Source organism: Trypanosoma conorhini (genome assembly GCF_003719485.1).
Source record: "Trypanosoma conorhini strain 025E chromosome Unknown Tco_14.4_contig_00038, whole genome shotgun sequence".
Taxonomy (NCBI): Eukaryota; Euglenozoa; class Kinetoplastea; order Trypanosomatida; family Trypanosomatidae; genus Trypanosoma; species Trypanosoma conorhini.
Window position 1 is genome coordinate 32,836 of NW_021704126.1, and position 22,103 is coordinate 54,938.

The 22,103-nt window shown below is 54.6% G+C and overlaps 6 protein-coding genes across 6 annotated transcripts, besides 18 other annotated features; all 6 read left to right on the forward strand.

Moving 5' to 3' along the window:
* The first annotated feature begins 66 nt into the window (after positions 1 to 66).
* Positions 67 to 99: a microsatellite.
* Positions 100 to 882: 783 nt separating this feature from the next.
* Positions 883 to 3,228, forward strand: Tco025E_01230 (intraflagellar transport protein 80; the record flags this gene model as incomplete). The annotated part of the gene is made up of 1 exon (XM_029368168.1): positions 883 to 3,228. The coding sequence occupies one exon, from the start codon at positions 883 to 885 to the stop codon at positions 3,226 to 3,228; it is 2,346 nt and encodes a 781-aa protein (XP_029231689.1).
* A 442-nt stretch (positions 3,229 to 3,670) lies between these two features.
* Positions 3,671 to 3,695: a microsatellite.
* A 260-nt stretch (positions 3,696 to 3,955) lies between these two features.
* Positions 3,956 to 3,990: a microsatellite.
* Positions 3,991 to 4,016: 26 nt separating this feature from the next.
* Positions 4,017 to 5,279, forward strand: Tco025E_01231 (calcyphosin; the record flags this gene model as incomplete). The annotated part of the gene is made up of 1 exon (XM_029368169.1): positions 4,017 to 5,279. The coding sequence occupies one exon, from the start codon at positions 4,017 to 4,019 to the stop codon at positions 5,277 to 5,279; it is 1,263 nt and encodes a 420-aa protein (XP_029231690.1).
* Positions 5,280 to 5,336: 57 nt separating this feature from the next.
* Positions 5,337 to 5,387: a microsatellite.
* A 160-nt stretch (positions 5,388 to 5,547) lies between these two features.
* Positions 5,548 to 5,580: a microsatellite.
* Positions 5,581 to 5,782: 202 nt separating this feature from the next.
* On the forward strand, positions 5,783 to 7,045 carry Tco025E_01232 (putative lipoic acid synthetase, mitochondrial precursor; the record flags this gene model as incomplete). Its single annotated transcript, XM_029368170.1, has 1 exon — positions 5,783 to 7,045. One exon carries the CDS (start codon positions 5,783 to 5,785, stop codon positions 7,043 to 7,045), a length of 1,263 nt encoding a protein of 420 aa, XP_029231691.1.
* Positions 7,046 to 7,229: 184 nt separating this feature from the next.
* Positions 7,230 to 7,255: a microsatellite.
* A 446-nt stretch (positions 7,256 to 7,701) lies between these two features.
* Positions 7,702 to 7,738: a microsatellite.
* A 265-nt stretch (positions 7,739 to 8,003) lies between these two features.
* On the forward strand, positions 8,004 to 11,708 carry Tco025E_01233 (putative protein kinase; the record flags this gene model as incomplete). Its single annotated transcript, XM_029368171.1, has 1 exon — positions 8,004 to 11,708. One exon carries the CDS (start codon positions 8,004 to 8,006, stop codon positions 11,706 to 11,708), a length of 3,705 nt encoding a protein of 1,234 aa, XP_029231692.1.
* A 161-nt stretch (positions 11,709 to 11,869) lies between these two features.
* Positions 11,870 to 11,903: a microsatellite.
* Positions 11,904 to 12,184: 281 nt separating this feature from the next.
* Positions 12,185 to 12,203: a microsatellite.
* A 57-nt stretch (positions 12,204 to 12,260) lies between these two features.
* Positions 12,261 to 12,297: a microsatellite.
* A 251-nt stretch (positions 12,298 to 12,548) lies between these two features.
* Positions 12,549 to 12,574: a microsatellite.
* Positions 12,575 to 13,014: 440 nt separating this feature from the next.
* Positions 13,015 to 13,034: a microsatellite.
* Positions 13,035 to 13,168: 134 nt separating this feature from the next.
* Positions 13,169 to 13,193: a microsatellite.
* Positions 13,194 to 13,230: 37 nt separating this feature from the next.
* Positions 13,231 to 13,262: a microsatellite.
* Positions 13,263 to 13,289: 27 nt separating this feature from the next.
* On the forward strand, positions 13,290 to 14,936 carry Tco025E_01234 (uncharacterized protein; the record flags this gene model as incomplete). Its single annotated transcript, XM_029368172.1, has 1 exon — positions 13,290 to 14,936. One exon carries the CDS (start codon positions 13,290 to 13,292, stop codon positions 14,934 to 14,936), a length of 1,647 nt encoding a protein of 548 aa, XP_029231693.1.
* A 224-nt stretch (positions 14,937 to 15,160) lies between these two features.
* Positions 15,161 to 15,241: a sequence feature (GA-rich).
* A 181-nt stretch (positions 15,242 to 15,422) lies between these two features.
* Positions 15,423 to 15,450: a microsatellite.
* Positions 15,451 to 16,402: 952 nt separating this feature from the next.
* Positions 16,403 to 16,452: a sequence feature (GA-rich).
* A 195-nt stretch (positions 16,453 to 16,647) lies between these two features.
* Tco025E_01235 (uncharacterized protein) lies at positions 16,648 to 21,537 on the forward strand (the record flags this gene model as incomplete). The annotated part of the gene is made up of 1 exon (XM_029368173.1): positions 16,648 to 21,537. The coding sequence occupies one exon, from the start codon at positions 16,648 to 16,650 to the stop codon at positions 21,535 to 21,537; it is 4,890 nt and encodes a 1,629-aa protein (XP_029231694.1).
* A 272-nt stretch (positions 21,538 to 21,809) lies between these two features.
* Positions 21,810 to 21,841: a microsatellite.
* Positions 21,842 to 22,103: the final 262 nt, after the last annotated feature.

The following is a 22,103-nucleotide window of genomic DNA, read 5'->3' on the forward strand; positions in this document are numbered from 1 at the left end:
ACTCTCTCTCTCTCTCCCCCCCCTCCACCCCTTTTTTTTTTCGCTTCTTTGGCTGTCCACCGCTCTTCTGTTCTTTCTGTGTGTGTCTCTGTGTCTGTGGGGGAAAAAAAAGGGAGTTGTGGCCTTGTCTGAGGGAGAGTGAGAGGGTTATAGAGAAGCGGAATTGCGGCGCGGTGCTGGCAACAGCGTTGCCACCTGGCGCGAAACAGACCGGAGAAGGAGCATTGAAAGATAGAGAATTAGAAGTCGGCGAGAGCAGCAACAACGAACAAAACTGCAACCGGGCAGCCGGGGAGGGATTGTCACTGTGCATGACGGAGTGTTTGTCTCTTTGTGCGGCGCGTGCGCCTAGCATGGACGGCGAGGAAGTGCGTTTCTTGTTTGACCTGAATGCAGTTTCCCCTATTCTTCACCCCTTCCTCTCTTTTTCTTCTTCTTTTGCGTCGATTCCTGTCGCCTGTCCGGTGGATTTGCGTCTCTCCCTCTCTGTATGTGTGGCGACTGAAGAGGAATAAACGAGGAAGATTGACAGTTGGCGCCGTGGCCCCCGCTCTGTTACGCGCGCGCATAGGTACTACACAAGCGCCCGGCTGGAGAGCATAGATAGCAGGTACACCGCCTCTTGGCACTCGAGCCACGTTGAGTGCGAGAGTTGGTGTGATTGAGAGAGCAAACTGCGACGTAAGCCACAGCATCGGAAACAGCAGCGAGGCGAAGAAAAGTAGAAACTATAGAATAGACACAAGACAAGGAAGCAACGACAAAGGAAAGCGCGAGAGAGAAGGGAAGTGGGAGTGGCGAGAAGAAAAAAAAACAGAGGAATTTATTAAGAGGTGTGCGAATTTTTTATTTTATTTTTCACTTTACTAAGTCTCCTTGCTAATGCGTCTGAACATTACGACGCCCGATGAGCGTCATGAGGATGCCTGTACGTGTGTGGCTGTGTCTTTGATGGGCGACGTCATCAGTGCCGGCGACGACTTTGTGCTTCGTCGCTGGAGCTCGGCTGGCGAGCCACTTGGCAAAGTGCATCAGTTCGACAGCTGCATTACGTACATCACGTGGGTTCCTCTGCAGGGCGGCCGGAGAGGGCGGGGAGCAGCGGGGGGGACACTTGAAGGAAAAGACAACTGCCTTGTAGCGTGCGCTGATGGGACCTTTTGTTTTTTGAACGCGGCATCTGGTCGTGTGGAGCGCACCGTTGAGGCGCACGTTGGTACGATAACTGGACTTGTGTACTCTGCAGATGCCTCTTCCATTGTGTCCTCGGGGGAGGATGGGTGTGTGAAGGTGTGGTCGCAGGCCGGTATCCCGCGCACAACGCTGGTTTCCGTCGGGAAGTGCATCTACGCCCTTTGCTGGGGGTCGGAAACGACTGAGCTCGGGGGTGACTGCGTGCTGTACTGCTTTGGCAGCGACGTAGTCATTAAGCCACTTAACCCAACAGTGAAAAAGCAATTAAAGTGGAAGGCCCACAACGGAGTTGTGCTGGCCGTGGATTGGTCGCTCATGACGGGATTTATCGTTACCGGTGGCGAAGATGGGACGTATAAGGTGTGGGATCCTTGTGGTCGCAGTATTTACGTCTCCGCTGCGGGTGGGCATCCGTGTACGGCAGTCAAATTCGCAGCTGACGGTGAAATGTTTGCTGTGGGCTCCTTTATGTGCCTGCGCGTGTGCGATAAGACGGGATGGAGTCATACTTACGAGCGACTTGCAGAGGGCAGTGCCCTGTCCCTCCAGTGGACGGCGGATGGAACCCAGGTGGTGGTGGGGTGTGGTAGTGGCACGGTTTGCACGGCACAGCTTGTGGACCGTAAATTGTACTGGGGGCAGTACTGTGTGACCCTCGTAGATGGCAACAAACTTTTGGTCCAGAACGTTTTCACAGACACCGTGGAAGAACTGGAGCAGCGTGACAAGGTCATCAAGGTAGAGCTAGGCCACGGGCATCTCGTGGCGTGCACCACCACGCAATGCGTGTGCTACCCAATTGAGAAACTCTCCGCACCTGTGCAATTCGATCTTCGCGACGTCGTGATTACGCTCAGTCTCGGGGCAAAGCAGTTTCTTTTGGCCGACTGCAACGCCGGGATGCAGGTTTACTCTTACGAAGGACGACAGATATGCGTGCTGCGTCTGCAAGCATCTCTTCGACCGGAGATCATGGCACCTGACCTGGTCTCCTTGTCTCCGGACACTGTGGCTATTCGCAGCCCGGCGGACCCCAAAAAGATTCTTTTCTTCGACACCAATCACGGCAAACCGGTTGATAACGCCACCATTACACATCATCTCGAGGTGCAGTCGCTGGAGCTTTCGCAGCCTGGCTCCATGAGTGACCGAAAAATTGCCTTTGTAGATCGTAATCGTGACCTCTACTTTGGTTCAATGCATCAGCGACTCGGGGTGCAGAAAATTAGCACCATGACCTCGAGTTTGGCGTGGCACGATCGGCACGAGATTCTCATCGCCATTGCGGACGGCCACCTCACGACGTGGTACTACCCGACGATTGTCTTCTCCGACCGCGACTTGCTGCCCACCACAAAGACGCTGCGAGACGACGGTGTGGATGACTTTTCCCGCAATGACCGCATCGTCTCCTTTGATGGGACGCGCGTGAGCGTGCGTCGTGGCGTCGATGGGGCGCTGTTGACCTTCAACACCTCCCCATACCCCTCCATGGTCTTTGACCACGTTGCCCAACACGACTGGAATGGCGCGATTCGTCTGGCGCGCTTTTTAGATGACAAACCATTGTGGGGGATTTTAACGGGTCTGGCGCTGCGACAAGGCGAGCTGAACGTTGCGGAGGTGGGCTATGGCGCGCTGTTTGAGCTCGACAAGGTGCGCTACATCCGTCACTTGAAAAGTATTCCCACTCCTGAGGGACGACAGGCCGAATTGGCGTTGTTTCAGCGGCGACACGCCGAGGCGGAACGTATTCTGCTCCACGCCGGACTCATCTATCGCTGCATCGACATGCACACACGTTTATTTAACTGGGAGCGGGCGTTGGAGATTGCGATGGAGCGCAAAACGCATGTCGACACGGTTCTGGCACGTCGCCAGAGGTACCTGGAGGCCGTGGGCAAAGAGGAGACAATTCCGCTCTTCAAGGAACTCGCGACGTCGGTGAATGTGGACTGGGCCACGGTGGTCGAGAAGGTGAAGCAGGAGCTGGTGAAGGAGTCACAGCGCCCTGGTGCCAGGCCGTATCAATAGAGTTGCCGTCTGCTCCTCTTGCACGGGGACGACGACGCAAGGGAGTGGGAAAGTGTGGAGGTAACCGCAGCGTGCTTTATGCTGCGCGAGGCAGGCGAGTAGGAGGAGTAGCAAAAGCAAAAAGGAGGTAGCGTTGGCGAAGTGAATTTCATTTCATTTATTTTATTCCTTTGTCTTGTGTGCGGTCCTTCTCGGCGTATGCGGGTGTATGTGTGTCTTCAGTATTTTTTTTTTTGCTTCCTCTTCACGATTTTGATTGGTTTGTCTTTCCCCTCTTTTTTTTTTCATGGACGGGGTGCCTTGAGGGACGTGGCTTACTTCCACTTCGGGGTGGCGTTTCCGTCGCATCCGCCCATCGCGTCGGGGTGTGTGCGGGGAGGCAGCGGCGCCAGGGGGCAAAAGGCCACAGCAGCTCAAATTTCACGACGCCGCAGAGAGAGAGATATATATATATATATAGAACTATAGCTTTGTATGTAGTTGCCACTTCGTATCTGTCGCTCACTTGCTCGCTCTCACGACCCGCCCGTGAGCCTCTCTCTCTTTCTCTATCTGTGCGTGTGCGTGTGTGTCTTTGCGGTGCTGCCGCGCCCGAGCGTAGTCCCACCAGAATCCTTCCTACTTGTCTGTTTTCCTCCTCGCCTCGCCCCCCTCCCCCCGCTTCATTTGTTCTTGCCTGCTGCCGTTGGGTAGCGTCGCGGCGGAAGGCTGCGGTGAAGCGGAGGAGAACAACAACAACAAAAAAGAAGAAACAACAATCAAAGGGGAAGAAGGGAGGGGTGCGGCAAATGATAGGCGGACAACACACAAAGGAGCGCCTAAGTGAGCGGTTGCAGGATTGCCAAAACCAACCCAAGAACCGCGGCTACCTGCCAGGCACGAAGCTGCTGACGGGCGGGTACAGCACCAGAACCCTCCAGGGCAACTGGGCTGAGGAACGCGCGGACGCCGGTTACTACGATGGCGAGGCGGCCCTTCCCACCCACCTTGCAAGTGTGTGGACGACTGACTACCGCACCATGACAGGCAACGTGAGCGGCACTGTCTCCCGCCCCGTGTTTGACCAGGCAACGCTGATGGACATTGTGGATCGCAAGCACCGCGCGTACCCCGCACATCAACCGCACCTGGACCAACAGCATGCGACGTTGATGCAAGAGCGCTTCAAGACGGTCACAGGGGAGACGTACACGAATCCAGAGGAAACAAAACGACGGGAAGAGCTGTACGTTCCCCCGATTATTGGTCGTACGCCCACGGCGCAGGCAAAGGCTGTAATCCTGCGCTTTCAACGCCAGTTACTGCTTTCGCGACACGGGGAGTCGGCGTTTCCTGGAAACATTTTACGTCAAGTACGACTCTCTCTTGAGCGTAGCGACACGGTCGGGGAGGGAATGCTTACGGTGGAAGAGGCCCAACAGGCGTTTGCAGAAGCGTCTCTGACGACGAATAGACCAGAATGTGTGGCGCTCGTCCGTGCCTTTGACCTTAAAGGGGATGGGACGGTTTCGATTGCCAAGATCATGGAGGAACTGCGCGGTGAGCTGCGTGATCGTCGCTACAGTCTTGTGGAGAAGGTCTATGAGATGTTGAAAGGCTTCTGCCCAGATGGTATTTTGCGGCTTCAGCGCCTTGTGGAGCTTATTGATGTTGATAGCATGAATGCCGTGATCAGCGGCAGAGTGACATCGTCGCGTGCACATGGCGCCTTTGTGGAGCAGTGGGACTTGCCGAATGAGGCGTACATCTCCTTTGAAACTTTCCTTGTGTACTTTATGAATGCCTCCTTTGAGATTGACAGTGATCAGGAATTTGAGGTTTTTATGCGCAACGTATGGCATTTAAGCGGGGGTAATGGGAAATCCATGAATACCTCTTGCCGGCGTGTGCGTGTGGTGCACAGGAACGGCCGCATTACCACGGAGGAGGTGAAGAATGATTTGTACATCAAGGATGGCGACCCAAATATGATGGAGCGCATCATCGAAAACTTGGCGTCGTGGGGAATCAAGGACGTTGCACGGGCAGAAGTATTGCCGAGGGAGCTGTAATCGTGCCACGTCCGCCGTCTACAATGGCCGCGTTGGGGGTACGGTGCCGCTAGTGGAGTTTGTTGTTGCTGTTTGTGGTGGTGGTATGTTTTTTTTTTTTTTGTATGTACTTCAATGTAAATACTCTGATCTGTCGTCTTGTGCGACGCACGCAATGTATGCGCGCTTGCCTCGCCTCCGCCGATTGTTGTCTGCTTTGCTAGCGATCTCCCTGTGTTTCTGCGTGCGAGTGTGCGTAATGATAAAAAGGGGCGGAGAGTTTTGTCAGTGTTGTTGTTGTTGTTTTCTTTTTTTTGTTTTGCTCTTCTGCCTCTTCTTGCGCTTCCCCGCCCCTGCTCCAGTGGTTAGCAGCCCAGCACCGTGCAGCCTGTCCCACCCCACCGCTGGAGAGTCTCTGCGAGGGGGTTGAAGCAACCAACCAAACAAACGAAAAGGAGTGGACGCACCGAGGCGTCACGGAGGGAGCCAACACACTCGCAAAAGAAAAGGGGAGTGGGGGTGAGATGTTTCATAGGCAGTTGGCTAAACTCTGCTCCAAGGCGGCGGCGGCGGCTGCGATGACCCCAGCGGGGGGGAAGTCACCGGAAGAGGGGGAGAAGACCGCAAAGGAACTGGAAAAAAGCCAGCAGCGCAAGCAGATATTTATGCAGAAGTTTCGTGAGCGCTTGGCCAATGACACGACGGGTAAAAACACACTGGAGGGATTCATGGAGCTTCCCGAAGGAATTCCACCCACGGCGGCGGCGGTTGGCCCTCTGAAGCGGGGCGCGGAGCCGCTGCCGCCCTGGTTGAAGCTGAAGGTTGCAAAGGGCTTTTCACAGCGGCCTCGCTTTAACAGAATCCGAAAGTCAATGCGAGAGAAAAGTCTGGCAACCGTGTGCGAGGAGGCCAAATGCCCCAACATTGGAGAGTGCTGGGGTGGGGGCGAGGAAGAGGACACCGCGACGGCGACGATCATGGTTATGGGAACACACTGCACACGAGGCTGTCGCTTCTGTTCTGTGCTGACAAGCCGCAGGCCGCCCCCACTGGACCCAAATGAGCCGCAAAAAGTGGCAGAGGCCGTCGCAGAAATGGGTGTTGATTACATTGTGATGACCATGGTTGACCGTGACGATTTGGCGGACGGTGGGGCTGCGCATGTTGTGCGGTGTGCGGATGCTATTAAGGAGAGGAGCCCTCAGCTGCTCCTCGAGGCGTTGGTGGGCGACTTCCACGGTGACCTGAAGCTCGCAGAGACGGTTGCCTCCTCACCGCTTAGCGTGTATGCACACAACATTGAATGCGTGGAGCGCATCACCCCAAATGTGCGTGATCGTCGCGCGACGTACCGTCAGTCACTTAAGGTACTCGAGCACGTCAGCACCTTCACCAAGGGCGCGATGCTCACAAAGAGCAGCATCATGTTGGGCCTCGGGGAGCGGGAGGAGGAGGTCCGGCAAACCCTTCGAGACCTACGCACTGCCGGTGTTTCGGCGGTAACGCTCGGCCAGTACCTGCAGCCCTCACGCACGCGTCTGAAGGTGAGTCGGTACGCACACCCAAAAGAGTTTCAGATGTGGGAGGAGGAGGCAATGGCGATGGGCTTTTTATACTGCGCCTCTGGTCCACTGGTGCGGAGCTCTTATAAGGCTGGTGAGTACTATATCAAAAATATTCTGAAGCAACGCGAAACCGCCAAAGCAACAACAACAACGAATACTGCTTCTGCGGACACGAATGCATCTTCTACTGCAGCTTCTGCGACGTCTTCGGCGAAGTCGTAGGAGGAGGGAGATGGGAGGCACAATTAATTCGTGCGGGGCCGATAAACGAAGGGGCAAAAGACGGCGGCAACAAAAGTAAAGCTGCAGAGGAGGGTGTAAGTTAATTTTTCCTCTGCTGAGTCCCCGATGATGTTCCCTCCTGGGGGGACGCCCTCTCTTTCTGCCCGCCCTAATGTGTTTTTATTCTCTCTCTCTCTCTCTCGCTCTTTCGTTACTGCCTTTTTATATTCGTTTGGCTTCGCCACCTCTCTGTTTGTGCTCGTGGGGGCGTAAACATCTGCCGTCGGCGCGTTATTTTCTCCTCTTGGCTCGGGGAGCGCCTCATGTGCCACTTCTCTTCTCCTCTTTGTTTCTTTTTTTTTGTCTTTTGCCACCACCGCCGCCGGGTGCTGTGCTGGGTGGGGTGGTCAGCCGCCACACTTTTCTTTCCGCTGTGGCACCATCGCGTGTGCCTGCCGGACCAGTTCTCACACGTAGCTCCTGGACAGGCCCCCGCGCGCCGACGACATCGGTTGTAAGAGGCGGAAGGAGCATCAGAGGAATTATTACACACACGCACACTCATACGCCGAAAAAAAAATAGGAGGTTCCGTAAGCAAAATAAAATAGAAAACAACTACAGCTTAGGTGCAACGCTAAAGGAGGGGACACCTGCATTCTTTTTGTTTTTGTTTCTTCCTGTCTTGCTTTCTTCGAAGGGAAACCAAAACACACGTGAAGTGTGCGAGTGTATTTAGTTTCATTGAGGTACGTCCTTGTTTTTGGCTTCAGTTGTGCCCAAGAGAGGGCGCTGCACATAGCCACATCGTTCAGCAAAACAGAGCGACAGAGCAACATCAGCGGTAATAAGCAGCATCAACGGCGAAACGGGGACGGCAAGAGTAGTAACTGCCCCTATAGTAGGCACAAGGAGACGTATTTTGTTCGACTTACTGGGGATTTTTCTTGACAAGTTCCCATGTTTAACGCTGGCGGCATGGAAAAGCGTCGCCTCCAACGTGCGACCATGGCCGGCTGGCCTCAGTGCTCCCCGCCTGTTGCAGGCAGCATTGACAAGGGTTGCGCCGCGGATGCCGCGGCATGCGGGAAACTTGACCAGCCAGAAGCAGGGAGTCAGGGGGGGATGGAGGGCATGTCGCGTAGGGTGGTGAATTGCCGCTCGCTTTCCATGGAGGACATATCACGCATGCGGCTGCGAGGCTGCCGCACAATGGCGTCGACGACCTCATCTCTCTTCATGCAGGAAATGCAAAGACAACATCCAGGCACAGGTCACTTCTCCCTGACGAGCCACATGTTGATGTCATCGCTCCGTTCCACGTCTCCACTGCCCCCAGAGACTTGGACATCGCGATACCACGAGCATCAAGAGACGGATTCTCACTTCCCCCAAAGTGGTGGGCGTGAGTCTGAGGAGCTTTTCTTTGGGGGCTCTGCGTTGCGCTGCATGACGCATGATGGCGAAGAAAACGAGGACGAGGTCCTCAGCGTGGCTCACAACAGTGTGGAGACAGAAACCCTTGATGCGGGGTCTAGTGCGATTCACACGCTCACGGCGAATCGTTTGTTGTCCTTCCGGTTGGAAACCTCCCGGACCCCTGACGTGAATGCTCCCTTCGTTCAACGGAGATGCGTCTTTCCCCCCTCAAACTCGCCGTATCTCAGTAGAAGTTCCTCCCACTGGAACATGACGCCTGGAAGCCATGCGTTCTCAACGTGGCGGTTTCCAGTGCTTGGGAGGGCGGAGGCGGATACTTTTTCCCTCCTTTGCCCTGTTGACCCGAGGGGTGCTGGGGAGGAAGAGGGGGCGAAGGAAGCAAATGGGAACGAGGGGGAGCAGAGGGGACGAGACAGCGGAGACGCGGGCGGCGGCGGGATAATGGAGGAATGCCAGAAAAATATCAAGCAAACAGACACCGCACCTCCTACCGTTTTCAGTCCTGAGGAAGTCAAGGAACAAGTGGCTGTTCCCGTCGTTGTTGAAGGTAAAGATGATGGGAATTCTGCTGTAGGGCAACTCTCCAGGACGGGCCATCATGACTACAAGGACGATGCTGGGGGTTGTTGTTTTTTGGAGCCGCAGCAACAAGGCCAATACCTGAAGCGTCTACGGTTTGTGTATGCGTTCTACGATTTGATAACCCCCGCCGCAGAGGATGAGGTGGACACGGTCCTTTCGCGAGATCCTTCGCAAAGCACTGGCCGTCTTGTACCTCCTCATGCGGGGCTGCCTTGTCCATCACTTTCATCGACAATGATGGGAGCACCGCCTGGATATTACAGTTTGGGGTCTCGGCGCAGTATGCAGCACCCAAATAAGCAGGCCGTTCCTATTGTGTCGCCGCTGCTTAACGGTTCTTTCCTTCACCATCATGGCCAACACCTGAGTAGTCTCACACTTACCATGGATCCCCAAATTGTGTTCCTGATCGAGCGGCGCCCATTATTACAGACGACCCTATTTGTTGAGTTTACCTATCGCAAAATTTATCAGCAGCAGAAGAGGCAGCAGCAGCAGCAGCAGCAGCAGCAGCCACCTGGGAACAGTGAGGGTCGTTCTGGGAATGGTCCAACGTGGGCTCCATTCCTTTTTGGGGGAATACCAAGTCGGGAAGAGCCTCTTGAAACGGAGTCTAACGCGGCTGCTAGTGTGCCGACCAATGCAGTAGAAATTGAGTCGCCGGCGGTTCTGATTGCAGCAGATAGCGTAACGCAGTCCAGTCCTACTGCGGGGGAGTTGGGTGAACTTGCGCCGAAACTAGTTCTCTCCTCTGCACCGTTGTTGGGGCAAGAGGAAGAACCAGCCACGGTGCATCGCCGACCGCTAACGCAGTTGCATTCCTGGAAGAAGAAGGTTCACACCATCGATGGGACGACACGTTGTGTGGATAATGAGGAGGATGACCTTGTCGTTTATGTAGGCATGATTATCATGGGATGGTTAGAAGTGGTGGATCTTTTGGGCGCGGGAACCTTTGGGCAGGTCTTTCTATGTAAGGACCTACGTATCTCGGACGGCCACTTTGTGCACCCAAGCGAGATTGAAGGGGAGGATTTTCAATACTGGCAGTGTTCCCATGAGTATATTCCCTTCAGTGATCCATCGCTCATGCCGACGCACTCCCCGCTTGTAGCCGTCAAGATTGTGAAGAGCCGAGAGTTGTTTGAGCAACAGTCCATCCTGGAGGCGGAGATGCTTGTGTACATTGGAGCACAGACCGCGCCTCAGCCGACGCGTGGTTTTGGGGTGTTAGAGGGGAGCGCACATCTTCCCTCCGCGCCGGAGCCTCCGGAGTCGGATCCTCGCTGCAAGCACGTAGCGCACATTTTTGCGCATGGAATATGTTACGGTCACCATTGCATCGTCATGGAACGTTATGGCGCGAATCTTTTTGAGTACGTGCAGAGCCATGATTTCAGAGGACTTCCAATGTACCAAATTCAGGAAGTTGGACGCAAAATATTGTTGGCGTTAACACTCCTTCATGAGGAGTGCCACGTAGTGCATGGCGACATCAAGCCGGAAAATGTGCTATTAACGCTTGATTCATGTTTTTCTGCCGCCACTGTCCATGGAACTGCGGCTGCGAACGCCGGAGGGGGGTGTGGGGTCCAGAAGGGTGGTCTTTCTCGTGGTTCAAGGGCGCCGTCCGAGACATCTCCCGTGCTCTTGGGCCGCCCAGCGAGGGTTAGCTTCAAACATAACTTAACCGATGCCTCGACATCCAACACAATGGAGTCTCCGTTGCCGGCTCCAGCTCCATTCCGCACGTACAATGGTGGCTCCCTTGACAGAATCCAGAGCTCACCCTATGACAAGGAGGCCTTGGGGGAGACTGAGCGAGGTGTGGAGGAGGCGGCTAGAGAGGGGCAGGGTTTTATTATTCCCTCCTTAAATATCAAGATTATTGATTTTAGCAACAGTTTCTACGTGGGTGCAGGCATCTACACATATGTGCAGTCCCGCTACTACCGAGCTCCGGAGGTGATTGTTGGTGCTGGCTATGGTCCCCCAATTGATGTCTGGTCGACAGGGTGCCTCCTCGCCGAGTTGCTGCTTGGGCTCCCCCTCTTGCCCGGCAGTTCCGACTATCACCAGCTTTACCTGATCGAGGAGATGCTAGGGCCACTTCCCGCGGAGCTGCTTCTGCGGGGAAAGCAAACCGCTGACTACTACCATGTCGAGGGTGCACAAGCTGAGGGTGGAAGCCCCGTGGGCGGGGATTCTCCGCAAGCTGACGAGGCCGTTGTAGAAGAGGGCGCTCCCACTTTTAGGCTCTTCCGGGAGGAAGAATATTGTGCTCGTCACGAGGACGCCTCTCCTGTGGAGTGGCGGTGCTACTTTCAGTACCGCACGCTTGCGGAGCTGCTGCGGAACTGCATGCTTAGCATGGAGGAAAAACGAATAGCGCTTGGGAGGCTTCCTACGGTGGCGATGGGCGAATCCGCTGAGGATATGGCACCGCCAGCAGCGGGACAGCAAAGGTCGACAAAGAACATCGTTGATGAGATGATGCAGCAAAGATTTTGGCTGTTCGATTTGCTGAAAAAGATGCTTCACGGCGACCCAGCCAGAAGGCCAACGGCTCACGAGGCCCTCTCCCACCCGTTCTTTATGCACACACCAAATTACATGAAACCATATCGGTTCGCGGCTGAGTAGCTTGCAAATAATATTTTTAAAAAGGAAAAAGCATGAAAAGAAAAAATGGTGCGGTATGCGTTTATTCCGACGAATACTGTGTTTTATTTATTCTTTTTGCTCTTAACGTGAAATGGGAACAAATTAAAGAAAAAAAAAGAAGAGATGGTGTCAAGAAGGAGTATACACGTATGTATATATATAATATATGTACATGTGTCTTTGCTCTGCAGAAGTTGGAGGCGATGCGCCTAACAGTATGGGCAAAATGCGGGGCTCTTTTCTTCTTCTTCCTCCAACAGCGGAAGGCGGCAATCGAGCGCGAAGAACAACTTCAAGCAGGCGTGTGCGTCTACCAGGAGGCGCTAAGGGGGAAAACAACGTAGTCATTCCTCTCTCACTCCTTCGTTGACACTTACTCATTCTCTTTTTTTTTTAAGCTGTGCTGTGCTGTCCCTTTTCATTTTTTTTTGGTTTTGATTGCGGATTCACGCTTTTGTGTGTGTGTGTGTGTGTCACTGTGAGGAACTAATAATTAGGCCGCCGTAATTATGGGGCTTGCTTGTATATGTATCTCTCTCTCTTTCTCTTTTTCTTTCCCTTTCTGTTTATATATATGTAACTCTCTGTGCATGCAGTGTTAAATAAGAAATTATATGTGTTTTATTTTTATTGTTTTATTCCCTTTTTTTTTCCTATTTCTATCATTACCCTCTACCTGCCGCTCCGACCACCACCACTACTACTATGCCACTAACACCCTCCACTGTGGCTGTGGGGCACGCCAGCTTCGGAGCCCCAACGGCCGCCAATTCGCGGTTTGACGGCGAGGGCCCGGTCATCAAGACCACATATATATGTACACACATACACACACACACACACACCAGATAAGTGGGCGTGCTCTGGTGCTTGCGTCTGCTGGATAAATCTCAGTTGAATTTTGTGTGTGTACTTCTGTGCCGGGGGTTGGATGCATCGAAACAGACTGCAACTGCCCATGGTGGCTTTAACTTTTTCATCTTCTTACAGAATACGGGACGAGACTCCATTCTGACGCACGTTTGGTGTTGCTCTTGCATTGCCATGGGAGGGCAGAGACGCAATGACGACTACGCTAGGTGGAACTCTGCGGCGCATCCCAGGTTTTGCCATCGCAACCGTGAATAACGGTAAAAATTTTCTTTTTTCTTTCGCCTTCGTGTTACTCACTGGAGCATCCCTTCCCTTGAGTGCTCCCCGCCGTACGGCTTTCGCGTATTTCTTTTGAGAGTGCAGGTGTGTGTGCATGTTCGGTTCTCACTGTTGCTTTTTTTTTTCCTTCTCTTGTTGCTGCTGCTGCTGCTGTTTATATATATATTTTTATAATTTTACTTGCCTGTTATTATTGCTTGCTTGTCTTCCCCTCTTTTTCGTTTCTCCTTGTGGATTGTGGCAAGTCCACCTGCCTGCATCACGACGGCAGGCAACTAGCACGGCGCGTGTGTGTGTGTGTGTGCGCGCGTGGGGGACGACAGCGCACGCCGACCAGCGCAGGCGCAGAGGGGGTTGAGGGGGTGGGGGTGGGTGGGTGGGGAGACATAATTGCGTGGGCGGTGCGCAATGGGCATTGCTGCTTTTAGGCCGTTGCGGTGGTTCCGCGACAATAGGTCGGCGAAGGAGTGCGCAAATTCCCCGCGCGGCACAATTGCCGGCTGCAGTCCTCTCCGCGAAGAGCGGCAACAGCATTCCGTGGTTATTGCCTCTGAAGCGTTAGCAGTAGGTGATGACAACAAGCAAGGGGACACTCTTCATAGCACTCACTGCAAGGGGCAAAGAGATAAATCTTTGCCGCGGTCTCCACCCCTATTTGCCGCCGTGGGCTCTGAAGAGGATGAAGTTGCGGGTTCAAAAAACGTTGCAACCGAGAACCCGTTGGGCGCCACCGCGAGGGAGAAGCTGTGGCAGCAAAGCACGTTGGAGATGTCTCTGCGGGGCCTTGGCGAAAATCCGCTGCGCCCGAAACAAGGGGGGCGCCGAGAGTCAGTGCTCACGGATGAGGTAAGAACGCCTCTACTGTTTCGAACTGCATCGTTTCATGAAAGAAAAGGAAGCGTATATAGTGGGGTGACGTGGGATGGGACGCAACGATTTAGGATGTCATCTCGCGCAGGAGGAGATGTTGCGTCTAGGCCTCTCCGGGTTCTGAGTGGACGGAAGTCGCCAAATTCCATTCTTTCGGATTTCCATAGTAATGTGGAGTCGACGGTAAACCTTAGCCAGGGGAGCAACGCTCGCTCGCTGCAAAGTGCATTGTGCAGTGTTGAAACCACAAGGACCTTAATAAATGCCAAGGCCGTCCTTCGCAAACATGTACACCATTCATTGGCATCCTCGTCAGAAAGTGGCAAAACTACTAGTTATCGTTCCGCAGTACATAATGCCCGAAATGAGGGAGATGTGGGGGCTGTGAGACCAGTAAACCCTTTAGTTCCATTTGACGTATCTGGGGAGTTCGCCCGTGTGTCGCCGGCAAATGAGGGAGACTTTGGTGATAGGATGGGCGAAGAAGTATGGGAGTGTGCCGGGGGCGATGGTGGTCGGTGTCGCAAAGGGCATACACCTTCACAGATTGAATGCCCTTCTCCAACCCTGTCATCATCGTCTGTGTTCCGGAATCGTCGCAGCTCTTCGGGCCAATGCGGAGTTTTTTCAGCTGACAGAGCCATGATTTCTGACCTGATGGATCGCTCTGTAGAGTACGCAACTAGTGAGGATCCCCCGGACCAGTCCTCTGGCCGTTACATCAACAGGCGGTTCTCAGCGCATCCTCCTCAGGACACCGGTTGGGCACCCCCAGCCGAGCTTCTTTCAACGGGCTACACCCCACAATTTAATGGGATGCCGCCTTTTCGCAGGGAATTAGGGCACGCGGAGGGCGTCATAGCCCGCGGCGAAGCTGAGCCCGACGGAACTGAACTTAACCAAAACGGCGTATGTAATTCAAATGAGAATAAAGGTTGGGTGGGGATTGGCGGTGACGCTGGTGTCGAGAGCGACGACTGGTATGCGCGGCTGCGCTCCCGTCTTCGCCTGGACGATTCCGAAGGAAATGCAGAATCTTCCAACAGCACCGGGCACATTTGCGGCAACGGCGACCGGGAGAAGAAGAGGGGCTCTGTCTCCGGCGGCGGTGTGGGGGCCGAGGTGTGCCCCGCAGGAGACAGCAACAGTGAGGAATGGGGACAAGCTAACAAGGCGAGGTGGTAGTCACCCGCCGTCAGTTATTTGCCGAAGTGCAGAAGGCCGCTTCCCTCGGAACTAGAGGAGGAAAAGGCAGAATAACATATTAAAAAGAAAAGAGGGTTGGAAAGAAAGACAGGTGACCAACTGTAAACAGCGGAACAAAGGAGCGAAGGGAATTCTTCTCGCTCCCATCCCTCTCTTTACCTTGCCCCGTCCGCGCACATGCAAGTACCAAGAGTCAATAAGGGAAGAAAAAAAAAATGGAGAGAATAAAAGAGCAAAAAAAACAAAAACAAAAGCGAAAAGCGGAAGCAGGAAAAAAAAATCAAGAGAATACAAAGGACAAGGTAAGTGGGAATATTAATAATAACTTGGAAGATGAGTAGGGGAGAGGCATTTGTACATTTCTCACATTGGCTGCTAGTGCAGAACTATTTTTCCTTGGATCGTATATTGCTCCGTGTGTGATTGTCTGAAAGCGCTACTTTGGGTTCGGTCTGAGCACTCAACCCCTCGCCTGCCCTGCTCTGCCCTGACCGCATTAAGTTGCTGGGCTGTGAGCGATGAGGAGACGGAAACGACACGGTGCAGGTTGGCTCTGTGCCACTGCCTCCGGGTGAAGCGAAGACCCAGCAAGAGGGGTTGATAGAAACAAAGCAACTCTGCGACTGTCATGCCCCACGATCAGCAACATATGTACACGTCAAATCTCCCTTCTTCCCGTACTACCACTAAAAACGCAAGCGAAAAAAAATATTTGTTTCTTCTCTGCCACAGGCATGAGCTGAGGGGAGGCAGGAAGGATGAAAGTATGAATGTGGTTTTTTTTATTTTCCTCTTTTCTTCTCCCCCTTTTTTTCTTGTATTTGGTAGTTGATGTAATTGAGATCAACATTTGTGTTTTGTCTGAAGTCCTTTTTTTTTGGTCAATCGCACAGTGTACTTTCACAATTTATTTTGTGTTTACTTCTCGGAATTTTGCATGTGTGCATGTGCGCATGCTTGTGCGTGTGCCTTCTCCTGTGAAATAATTGATGGCCCCTTCACTGTATTTGGTGGGGCGTTTATACAACATGTATCTGCTGCCATCTTCTAATGATGCTGATATAGGCGTGTGACCCACATTGACTTCCCCTCCCCCTACCACTTGAATATGGAATGTAGAGGTCTATATGCATTTTTATTTGACACATATATGCGAACGCTCTCACTACGTGTATGCTCATTGATATATCGGCGTCGTTACGCCAAACGGCTTCTACAGGAGGTCGGAAAGGGAAGGTGAAGAGGACAGCGTCGAGCCATATTATTATTATTTTTTCTTTCTGTGCGTCATACACATTTTCCTACATTGCTTCTTCTTTTGGCTTCTTTGCGTGCTGCCTCGGGTTTGTTGTCTCTGCTGGACTTTGTCTGCCGCTACGGACGGGGGAACGACAAGGGAAATAGAGGATCTGGTGGCACAGATTGGTTTGGGGATCGGGTGCACAAGAGCGATTGTGAGAGGGAGAGCGAGAGAGAGAGCGAGAGAGAGAGAGAGCTCCCCTCCCCTTCTAGATCACTAGACTCTGCTATCTAAGCACATATATATATATAATTAAAGGCGAAAGGGTATCGATACAATATTCAAAAAAAAACCTGCGACACCAGCTCAAGGGGCGTGGAGGGAAGAGAGGCACAGAAGGGTAATAAAGCGGTAGATACTCGCATAGATTCGCTTGCTGTAGCATTTGCCATGACCTACAAGGAGGTGGCGTTGGCAGCGCAACTCAACGGTGCATATCGCTGTGCCACCGCTGCTCTTGTGCGCACGGAGCCGAGGGAGACAATTTCTCGTCTGGCGCCCGCCAGGGCGTCGTCCAAGCAACGCGGCGACAGCAGCTCCAGGGGCGGGAGGGGCGCTGAAAAGGCTGACACCCCCACCAAGGGGTCCGGGAACAACGGGTCCTCTGCCCCCGCGCCTACCCTGTCAAGCGAAGGTCTTCGTTGCTCCTTGTGGCTGGGGCGCAGCGATGGGGTTATTGAAATCCGCTCCGAAGCTGTGCCGGAGCGTCTCCTGGGTCTTGTGCCCCCCGCGGCGAGGGCGGTAGTGACGTCACTGCTCCAAATTTCTCGCAATCGTGTGGTTGCCGCCCTCTCGGACGGAGTACTTCGGGTAATAGACGCGGTTTCTCTGCAAGAACGCGCGAGCGTACAGGCACACAAGTCGTCTATCACGTGCATGGTGCCTGTGACCTTGACAAATGTCCAACGCCCGCAGGAAGAGTCTGAGTTCCCGCGCATTTCTGCTTTTGTCACCGCGTCCTCAGACTTCACAATTGCGACGTGGGACGGCGTGACGCTGGGGTGTCTCTGTCGCATGCGGGGCCACTCCTGCGGGGTGACGGCGTTGGCGGCGACGGCGAGTGGGGCATTCCTGTTTAGTGGAGGCAAGGACGGTTCGCTGCGGATGTGGTCCTTGCTGGACGGCGCCCAGGTTGTTGGGATGTCCACTAGTCACAAGGGCACAAAGAAGGCGACGAAGCGGAAGGAGGTGTCCGTGTCGCTTTCAGAGCATCCACAGCAGGATGTAAAAAGGAAGAAGGAACTGTTGTTGCCGCCTCAAAAGGGAGGGTATCACACTGCAGGACAGCCAACAGCTGCGGAAGTTCGTTCCGTACACACACGTCGTTCAGTCTCTGCGCAAACCGTGTCCCGAGCGGCGCCCACAAGAGCGGCTACCCCACGCACCGGATGCACGTCGCTCACCCCAACTCCAAGGAAGGCGACTACTACAGGCGCTGCCGCCTCGCACGCACACCTTTCATCCCCGCAAGCCACGGCCATCACGCCGCGAAGCGCAAGGGCGTTCTCTGCCGCCCCCGCGACGCGTTCGGCGGGGAGCCGGAAAAAGTCTTCGCGCGCCATGTCCGCCACTGCGGGAGACCGAGCTTCCCGCAAGAATCCGATGAAATCCAGCAAGTCGGGTCCAACTACACCGCGTCTGGGCGTCGTGCCGCACCTCACTGAGGTGGAGGTCGCCATCAGCGTGGCGGACGAGGAGGAGGAGGAGGAAAAGAACGAGAGTGACGAGGATGACAAGGACTGCCTTGAGGCTTCTGGTAAGGCCCGCCAAACACCCCGCAAAGAAGATAGGGAAGGAGCCTTATTGGGAAAGGAGCTGGGTTCCGGGGCGGCGGGTGAGGGTAAAACGGCACGAGCGGCGACGAAAGTGAAGAAAGGCAAAAAACGTCAAGCCTTCAATTTTGGCACCGTTTTTCAACAGTTAGTGGGAAAGACAGGGACGGATCCTATGATCCAACGCTTCCTCGCCGCGCGACGTTATAGTGGGGAAGGGGACGATGCCGTCTTGCTTTGGCCACTTAAGTGTGAGCATATGCAGAGCATTACTGGTCTAGCGCTTATAGGAGACCGGATTCTAGTGACAGCGTCTCGCGATGGCGTGGCCAAGATGTTTGCCCTACCCACTGGGCGAATGCTGTGTAGCGTTCATCGCAGTCGTGCGGCCTTGACCAGCCTTGTCGTGGATGAAATGCAGTGCCGTCTCTGGATTGGGGGCGCCGATGGTTGTATTTCTATCTACGATGCACTCCACCCAGAGGCAGGGCAGCTGCACGGCTGGCGAGATCTTAACACGCCACATCCGCAGCTAGTGCCACTGGTGTCACCTGGGTCAGAGGGTCTCGTATACGTGTTGGCCACGCGCACGGAGACAACTGCGGTGAGCCAACCAATTCCCACGCATACAAGCACGGGTGACGCGGCGCAGTCGAAACCGCGCAAGGCCTCTGCCGTCAAGGATTCCGCACCCGCGACGTCTTGTGGCAGTAAAGTCCCGAACTCGACCATCCGGTCAACCCTGGCGTGTGTCCGGTTGGATGGCGCGGATGATGAGTTGATGCTGGATGCCTCCTTGGTGCAAGCACTAGACAGGCAGTTTGAGAGTGCACGTAGTTTTTACCTTGGAAATAGCTTGCGCGAAGGCGTCTTTCGCAGCGTTTTACGTCGCTCGGTGACGGAGGAAGGCGAGGAATTACCGGGATATCTCACGGAGGAGAAGACGCAAGTCGTCTCCGCTCTGGAAGCTGGCTCCGCTCGATTGCTGCGGCAACGGGCCTTCAGCCGATGGTGGATATGGCGGACCCGCCGGGTGACACGCTACCGGCGACTGCGTGTAATTTGTTATTTAGAACGCCTTCAGCAGGAGAGAATGCTGGGCACATTTTTCAGGCGGTGGCAACAGCTGAGTTTGTCTAAGAGGCGCTCCCTGTACCCACTGGACATTGGCCACGTAGAAAAACGGGTACAAGGTACTTTCCTTTCCTACTCCTGGGATGGAACCCTTGACGGGGGGAATACTGCGCAGGAACTTGCAAATGCGCTCGCTGGTGCCAAGCAGCGACGTCTTTTGCAACGCCACTACGACAACTGGCTTCGTCACACGCGAGAGATGCGGCGTAGTGTAGTTCAAGGCACAGCCTTCAATAGACTATTTTTGTCTTTTTGCGATGCAAAGTTTGGGGATGGCTCTTTCATGTGGAGACGACTAGGGGCCGCGGCCGAGGCAACGCTGCACCACCGCCGTGCACTTTGGTTGCTGGAAAAACGCATGGTTCCCAACCAATACAAGTGCCTCAGCTACTACCTGAGGCGATGGATGCAATATGTTCAAAACCAAAAAGAGGGCCGTCATTCGTTAGTTCTTGTTGAGCCACTCTCGTCTGTATTGGTGGATGAAGGCGCACTGCGAGCACGCTTCTACCTCAAGTGGTATCAATACGCCCTCTTTGAGGCAAAGCTGGTGCGCCTCGACGAGGAACGAATGACGATGCAGCGAGAGTGGATTGCTGTGCAAAACGCGGTGGACAGCACAGCTTCGGTGGCGGAGCTTCGCCAAGAGGAGGAGCACCTGGAGCTGGAGATCGCGCAGCAGGCATTTGAGCGCGATGGGGTGGAGAGCCAAAATTTGGCGCTGCGCTCCGAACTGGATTACCTGCAAGTGCAGAAGTCCCTGGACTGCCTCCTTGCCGGTTATCGCGATTCCTGGGACTCGCTGCGTAGACGACGCGACTCGGGTTCGGTGCCACGCAGCAGAGTTTCTAGTAACACCAGTCGTGATAGAACACTGCCGTTGTTGGATGAAGACGCCTGTGAGGGTGAGCTGTCAACGCTGCGACAGGTGGGAGCCGTGTTGCGGGCACTCAAGGCCGCCGGCGTCCGGTGTGGACGCCACAGGGCGCTTATTGTGGCCTCGTACGAGCGGGTGGCGCAGCTTCCCATATTTGAGTGCCCCTTGGAGGCCTCTGACTACAACTCCAACGTGTCGGTGTGCTCCACGGGCGGTGAGCCATCTACACTGCGCGTTGCCTCCACCACGCAGGTTCTGGAGGGGAAGCCGTTGGCCGAACAACGGCGGAGCCTCACGACATATGCGAACGCACCGATTTCTCTGGCGGGGGAGTTTGATCGGACCGTGCAGCAGCTGCAGATAATCATTGCGACCGCGGCGAGGGTGACAGGCGCCGACCTCAGCGCGCCCCTCAACTATGACTCACTCCTTTCCGTACCGGAGAAACATGCAAGCAGTGATAAGGGGCTTGTGAACCCCACAGATCGCGTCTCGCTCTGCTGGTTAAACTTTGTGCCATCCACCACACGAACGGAGGCGCTTCCGCTAATTGTCGATCTTGTCGCCATGTTTGATTCCTTCAAGGCCCACAGCGACACGGAGGTGGAGGGTGCGGGGAGAAAGCTATCTACACGTGGGGCGCCAAAGGTAATGCCACTTCCTTTGAGAAGCCTTTGCAAACCAAAAAGCGCCGTCTGGCTCGTGCGTCACGCTGCCGTGCTGTTAGAACTTCTCTCCCCTGGACTCTGGCAGCGTCATTTGCGGCTGCGGGCGCTGGCAGCAGACACATCGGAGAGTTTGCCACGGGCCAACCCGAGCCGCACGGGCACCGCCAGGGCAACCGAAGGAAAACCGCGAAGAACCCTTCCACGGCCACTGCACAACTTGCCCACGGAGGAGCTCAAGCCCCCAACGAGCCGGCCCCGCTCGATGTCATGGACTTCAGCGGGGACATGCAGAACAAATCCGCAAATGATGTTGCCATTGGGTGGCCGTGGCTCAGGACAGCGGAAGGTTTTCATTCACAGCGGGGGATCCCTGACCCCACGCCCGCAGACCCTTTCCCACCTTAGCGAAGATGACTACGATGGACCGCGCCTGTCTGTGCCCATTCCGCTACCCTCGCCCCATTCGGGGGCGGCAACGCCAAAAAAGTCGCCCTATGGCTCCGCCACGACACGCCCCTATCTGGGATTTCGGGTCGCCGTAGGTCGAGACGATACGGGTCACACCACCTTGACCGTCCACGAGGTTGCCGAAAGTTATCTCTGCGCCAGCGATGGAAGTACAAGAGAAGGGCCGGCCTTCGCCTCCGGTTTACGCGCTGGAGATCAGTTGTTACGCTTTGCGGGTTACGCGGTGACAGAGCTCGCGGCATTCAACGCCGTCGTTGCACGTCATGTGCGTCCATGGGCCGGAATCCCGGTGCATTTCTTGAGGAACGGACAAATCATAACGGCAACTATCGTTGTCGGCGAGAAGGCCCGTAATGGCTGAGTGGTGTGAGTGTGTGTGTTCTTTTTTTTTTTTGCATTCTCACTGGCTCAATGCCCACGAAAGTTTTTTCCTTTTTTTCCTTTAACGCCAGCGGCAAAGGCACTAGAAAATCCCAATAGCATGCGGGTTGAAGTGTGTTTCATCACATTTTTGTGCGTGTTCTCTTCCACTTTATTCAATATTCATTCTTTCTCCTGCCGCCCTCACGTGTTTTCTCTGGCTCTGCCGTGGTGCGTCCCCGCACACAGTGTACGCACTTCCACGGCGATGAATGCTTTTTTTTGTATTGCTTTGTTTTTTGTGTCGCTGGTGTGTTTCTGCCTTCGCCCCGCTCTGATTCCTTTGCGGCGTCTCCGCCTGCCCACGGGGGCGACGGAAGGGGGTCGGGCGTCGGTTGCGGCCAGCGTCGCGGTGCCCGGGCACAACGGAAGCGTGCTCTCTGGTGCCGTCTTTGCATGTTTTTTTCTTTTTTGCCTCTTTCCTGCCACCGGCGGGGCCCTTCGCTGCCTTTGTTTTTGCGTTTGAAGCAGGCCGCACGAAACGAAGAAGCCGCATCGCCGTGCCAC